We start from the raw sequence: 6,221 nt of genomic DNA on the forward strand, positions 1-6,221 counted from the left end.
AATGAAGCATCAACATCAAAACATTAAAAATGCATGTGTGATCAATACCATTCTTCAAATAAGATGTGCAAGTCACTTCAATCTCACAAAAAAGAAACAAGACTTCAAAAAGTCAAAGAAAACCCTTGTCCATTTCCAAGTATCCCAAATAGAAGAGACATCAAAATGCTATGCATAATATTTTACCCTCTCTTTTGGCCCCTCACTACTTAGAAAACTGCCTGCTCTCTATAAACAGACTGAAAATGAGGCTCATTTCACACAAGGTGCGGGCTAAGCCAGTGAAGTTGTTGTGGAACACTCCCTGTCCCTGTCACACATTTTGCCCCTCATGGGCCCTGAACATACCATTTTCTTCTCTCAAAGCTTGGTTATATAATTGTGGGTAAGACCTGGGATCTGCCCTATTGAGCTGGGCCACATGCTCTAGGAGTTTCATCTGGGTGGTTTCAGCATGGGCTCTTGGACCCCATAGGAACTCATAGCGAGCGGGATCACTATTAGGAACCCGCTGGTATACCAGGTACTCTTCCCGCACCAAATCCTCTGTGATGAACTTCCAGGGCTCCCCAATAACAATGTGCTCCCTCAGAGCTAACATCCCCCATTTTATCACTTGTTTCTTTAGTACCTTCTCACTGACTTGGTTGCCCCTCATGAAGACTGCAGTCAGGGTATATATCAAGAGGTCGAATTTGGCAATGATCTGGTCATCATCATCCAGTATGCCATTGTAAGTGAGGCCTAAAACAGGGACAAGGACATATGTATGTCCAGGGGGATCCACTTCCTTAACCTCAATACCAAAGCCCAGACATATGGACTCACAGAGTTCCCTGAAGGTCAGAAGGAGGTGCTCACGGTAATCATCATCTACAACATGAAGCATTTCTTCCAGGGTGGTCTGTTCTTTCTTTTGATACTTACAGAGCAGAAAGGACACCAACTTACGCAACTTATCATTTAGGAGCACATTGCGTAGGAACCGAGGAACGTCCATGTCCCATAAGGGTCTTGAACCCCGCTTTTCTTGTCTACTGGAACCCTCACTGCATTGATTTTTTTGACTGGAAACTGTGGCACTAGGGGGACAGGAGATGCCTTGAGAATTCTGAAGACAACTCAGTGTTCCAAGCCCAGGTGCTTCTCTTGGTGTTGTTCTGATTACATTATAAGAGGGACAGGATGCAGAGGAAGCAGTGGCTGCTGTTTCCTCCTCCACTGTCTCTTCGAGACCTTGCACATCAACGAAGACCTGTGCACCACTCTGGGTAGAATAGTCTCCCTCCAGGTTACTGTCTTGACTCCTCTGACCATGAGGCATCATGATGATCTGTGGGGACAGCAAGATCTTGTTACTGAAGACTCAGATACCTGAAGGAAAGAGGGAGTCTTTTAGTGTTCTGAGCCGAGAACAATACACCGGTAGCCTCCCACTAAGGTTTATTATAGGTCTTCTCTTTGAGGGGTGCTATAGGGCTTCAGAGGCTCCTGTCCTCCCTTATCCTTGTCCCCATGATCCTTTGGACATGAAATAAGGCTGCTCCTCAGGCTGCAGATGAACTGCAGAGGACCAGGCTCTAGGGCAGACAGTACAGCACATACAGTCTGGGGACTATGAGGTGTCCTTTCTCTGGGACAGGTGGAACCCTGAATACACATCAGAGCATGCACCTCACCTTGACTCCTGAGCCTCCTCTCTTGTGTGACCGGAGGACACTGCCTCACACCACGACCTTTGCCACCTGGTTCCCGGAGCTCCTGCAAGATGCATGGAGGGTCCCTCAATCTGTAGTCTACAGCCACAGTGACTGTATCCCAGCCCTTGCAGGACGGATGTGCTGGACTCTTAGTTTCCCCCTGTTCTGGGTGAATGGTCCTTTCTCTGCTCATGTGGGGCCCTCAAATGTCTTTGAGTAGTGCCCGGAGCCCTGCTGGCTAGGGACCTGAGACAAACTCTCAAAAAAGATGTCTACCTCCTTGAGAGGGAACAAAAGTCTGTAAGGGGGATACACATCTTGCCACTATTCCCTGCACCCAAGAGCTACAGGTAAAACATTTCAGTGGGGTCCATGTGCCCTAGAAAACTGTTATATCTTTATCTTGATAAATTATTAGGTCTTTGAATCTTCCTTCAATGACTTGGGGCCATCTTCTTTAAACTACCACAATATCACTGTGAGAAATTCAAAGAGAAAGTGGGGGGGACTCAAGTCCTAGGTCTGACAACAGGTTACAAAAGGGACAGGCTGAGGCTAGAATACTGTGTTTTCAGGTGAGTGGGTTCACTTTGCCTCACCTAGACCCTGTGTTCCTAATTCTGCTTTCATGTTTTTAGCACGCTTGTACCAAGGCCTTGACCTCACTGAGACCAGTGACCTGACAGCCAAGCCCAGGCTACCTGGAATGATGGCAAGCTGAGGTCTGATGTCAGATGACCACAGACCTGTCTGTGTTCAGGTAGGAGTACACAAAATCCTTCCTTAGGATCTTCACCTTGACTCTTGGAAGGCTCTGGGACACCTGTGGATCTCCTGAACAGGTGGAGTTCCTTGTGACAATCTCAGGCCCAAACTTATATTGAGTCCACCACCTCACTGAAGTCTCTAGGATTCTCAGATGAACTGAGCAGGCACCCATGCTGTCACCCCTATATAGGGACATCAGTGCTGATGGCAAGGCCAGTGCCCATTTCTCCTGTGATTCAGAATCCCTCTTCCAGGTTAAATATAGATTTTTCCCCAAAGTCCCATGGTTCTATATGCAGGACCCTTGGAAAGTGATTGGATTATGGAGGCTTATGGCTGTCATGAGGCTGGGCCATTTAGAAAGAGGAGGGTCACTGTGGGTGTGACAGAACAGGGTTTATCTTCCTTCCTGGAATCTGGAGTCTCCCTTTGTGCTCTGCCTCCTGAAAGACTTGTGGTTAGGAGCTTTTCTCCCACCAGGCCCTTCTACTATGGCTGACTATGGACTGAAAACTCCTTAAGTTATTAGCACATATCAACTTTCCTTCCATTAAACTGCAGGTGTCAGGTATTGTGTCTCAGAAATGAGGACACGAGCAAGGCATCTGCTATGTGCTTCTGAAGTTTCTCCATCTTCCTCCTTCCTAGGCCTGCACTCCCTTAGCTCCACTCCTCCTAAGACCTAATCTTCCCATTGGAGACCTAGACCTTATCTCCCTGAAGATTCCCTTCCAGCCTGGAGCAGAAGTTAGCATGCCAGTTAAGAGTCTCTCAGGCCTGACACAGGGAGCAGGCAAACTTTGTGGGGTCTATTATTTTTGTGCTGCAGACTTCAGTCCTCATGCAAGGCCCATCTATTGGGTGTGTCAACTCCTGTGATCCTCCATTTATTAACCATATGTATCTCTCTCTACTCACTTTTGGACCAAGGTTCTCACCTCTGCAAGTCCTCCCACCTGCAACCACTCAGTAGAATGGCGATCTCTTTATACACAGCCACCCTCACCAAGATCTCCAGGCTGATAACAGGGTAGAAGCCAGGCTCTGTGGGGTCCCTTTGCTTCTGGGCATGACATAGCTTCAAACCTTCAATGCTGGAAAACAGAGTGGTGAGCCATAACCGCTCAGCTACTCCAAGGTTCAGAATCCAGGCTCTGGAAATCACTATTGAGGAAGAGGAAAAAAGGAGAAACAGAAAGAAGTAGATCCCCAGGAATCCTGAATGACCTGATATGAAATTTGAAAACTACAGAGAGTTCTGTGAACATTAGCCAGAGCAATTAGACCGACAGAAATAAATAAAAAGAATAAATTTAGGAAGGGTAGAAGCTAAGGAACCATTATTTGCTGAAGACAAGATACTCTACACAGAAGACCACAAAAACTCCTAGAATTTATAATCAAATTTATCAGTGTACCAGGTTACAAAGTTAGCACTCAAAAATCAATAGCATTCATGGACATGAATAACAAATTCACTGAAAGATAAATTAGAGAAACCATACCTTTCACAATAGCATCAAGACAAATGAAATACTTAGGACTCAATTTAACAAAGGAAGTGAAATACATATCCCCTGAAAACTACAATGCTCTTGAAAAGGAGATTGAAGAGGATATCAGAAAATTGAATGATATCCCCTTTCTTGGATAGGCAGAACCAATATTGTGAAAATGGCCATACTTCTAAAACTGTTATACAGATTTAGAGCAATCCCAATCAAAATACCAATGGCATACATCACAGAACTGGAGAAAACAACCACAAAATTTCTATGGAACCAGAAGAGACCTAGAACAGCAAAAGCAAATCTGGGCAACAACAGCAGTTCAGGGGACATCACAATTTGAACTTATGCTACAAAAATACTGTAATAAAAACACCATTGTACTGACTAAAAAATAGAAGGATCAATGGAACAGAATAGAAGATGCATGAAGCACTATAAACACAGTCAGCTACCATATCTTTGACATAGGGGCCAAACACCTTCACTGGAGGAAGGACGGCCTCTTTAACAAATGGTGCTGGGGAAACTGTCTTTCCACATGCCAAAAATTCAACCTAGATGCCTATGTCTCACCGTGCACTAAATTAAAATTGAAATGGATCAAGGATCTAATTATAAAAGGAGAAACAATCTGCTGGAAGTTAAAATGGTAAAGCTCTTGAAAATATAGGTGTAGGCATAGATTTTATGAACAAAAATTCAATCCCACAGGAAATATTTGAAAGAATCAACAAGTGGGATGAAATTAAATTAGAAAGTGGTTGCACTACAAAAGAAACCACAGAGTGAAGAGATAATATCCAGAATGGGATAAAAATATTACCATCTATTCCTCAAACAAAAGACTAACATCCAGAATATATAAAGAACTAAAAAAATCATTCCCCCTTAAATTTAAAGACCCAATCCAAAACTGAGCATCTCAAATGAATAGACAAATAAATATATGAAAAAAATGTTCATCACCACACTGGTCATTGGAGAAATACAAATTAAAACACAGGAATTCTGTAAAGTTGTACAGATAAAGAACCCTTCTCCTTTGCTGCTGGGAGTGTAAAATGATACAACCATTGTGGAAATCACTATGGAGATTCCTCAAAATACTAAAATTAGAGGTTCCAGTTGACCCAGCTCTTCCCCTTCTGGGTACCTCCCCAAAAGAATTAAAAGCATGCATATCCATGTTTATAGCAGCACAACTTATAATAGTTAAATCTTGGCAAAAGCCTCTGTGGCCATCAACAAATGAATGGATAAAAAATGTACTTATATACAATGAAGCACTACTTTTCCACAAAGAAAGATACATTTGTATCATTTATAGGAAAATGGATGCACATCAAGACCACAATCTTAAGTGAAATAAATCAGACACACAAGTTTAAATATCACATTGTCTTGTGTGAGAATCACAAAGAGTAAATGAGGAACACAGTGGGAGATTAAATATTAGGAAGTAGGAAGGAAACGTTCCTATAGAAAGAGGAACAGGGAAGGGAGAGAGGGAAGAAAAGAAAGAAAGAGAATCAAAAGAGAAAAATGGAAACAAAGCTTTTATAAATAGGGAGAGAAAGAAGGCTTGAAGGAAAGGAAAGGGAATAAGGAAAACAGAAGTAATATAACACATAAAGGTACTAATTCCCTATAGTGCATGCGATCAACATGTATGACAAATATGTACAGATAAAAAAATACAGCTAATAAAATGAAAAGTATAGAGACTCTTTCCAAGATTTGGCTACTATGAACTGTACTTATATACAATGGAATACTACTCTGTCACAAAGAAGCATAAACTCGAGACATTTTTAGGTAAATGAATGTGCCTCTAGATCATCATCTTAAGTGAAGTAGATTCAAATACAGCATTTTTTTCTCTTGTGGAAAAAATCAAAAGTATTATCAAGAAGCAAAATTGAGGATAAATATAAGGAACTGGGAAGCTTTGTTCAAATAAAAAGATGAATGGATAGAGAAAATGTGGAGTGTGGGACTCAGAACAGCCACAAGACAGATTCATTTCAGAGTTTCCAGTGTTACCCTCCCGTACTGAATTGGTGGGAGACATTCTCGGAACCAGCTGTAGATGGAGAGTGGACTGAAAACAGACACCTTCAGTGTTTTTACCTCTGCTGGGAAGGGCACAGGCCCTGCCCTGGTAGCCAGAGGTCAGGCACAGCCTGAGTTGCTCTAGTTTTGAAAATCTAAAGCATTGATAATTTGAGCCTTTGTAGAAGCT

The 6,221-nt window shown here is 42.6% G+C and overlaps 1 protein-coding gene across 1 annotated transcript; it reads right to left on the minus strand.

Moving 5' to 3' along the window:
- Positions 1 to 202: 202 nt before the first annotated feature.
- Positions 203 to 1,722, minus strand: LOC104868184 (melanoma-associated antigen 8-like). Its single transcript, XM_010632871.1, has 2 exons — positions 1,680 to 1,722; positions 203 to 1,333 (listed from the first exon to the last, which is right to left on the minus strand). Exon 2 carries the CDS (start codon positions 1,325 to 1,327, stop codon positions 314 to 316), a length of 1,014 nt encoding a protein of 337 aa, XP_010631173.1. The 5' UTR covers positions 1,328 to 1,333; positions 1,680 to 1,722; the 3' UTR covers positions 203 to 313.
- Between the last annotated feature and the right edge of the window lie 4,499 nt (positions 1,723 to 6,221).

This window comes from Fukomys damarensis, unplaced genomic scaffold, assembly GCF_012274545.1.
Source record: "Fukomys damarensis isolate Sample0158 unplaced genomic scaffold, DMR_v1.0_HiC HiC_scaffold_47697, whole genome shotgun sequence".
Classification (NCBI taxonomy): Eukaryota; Metazoa; Chordata; class Mammalia; order Rodentia; family Bathyergidae; genus Fukomys; species Fukomys damarensis.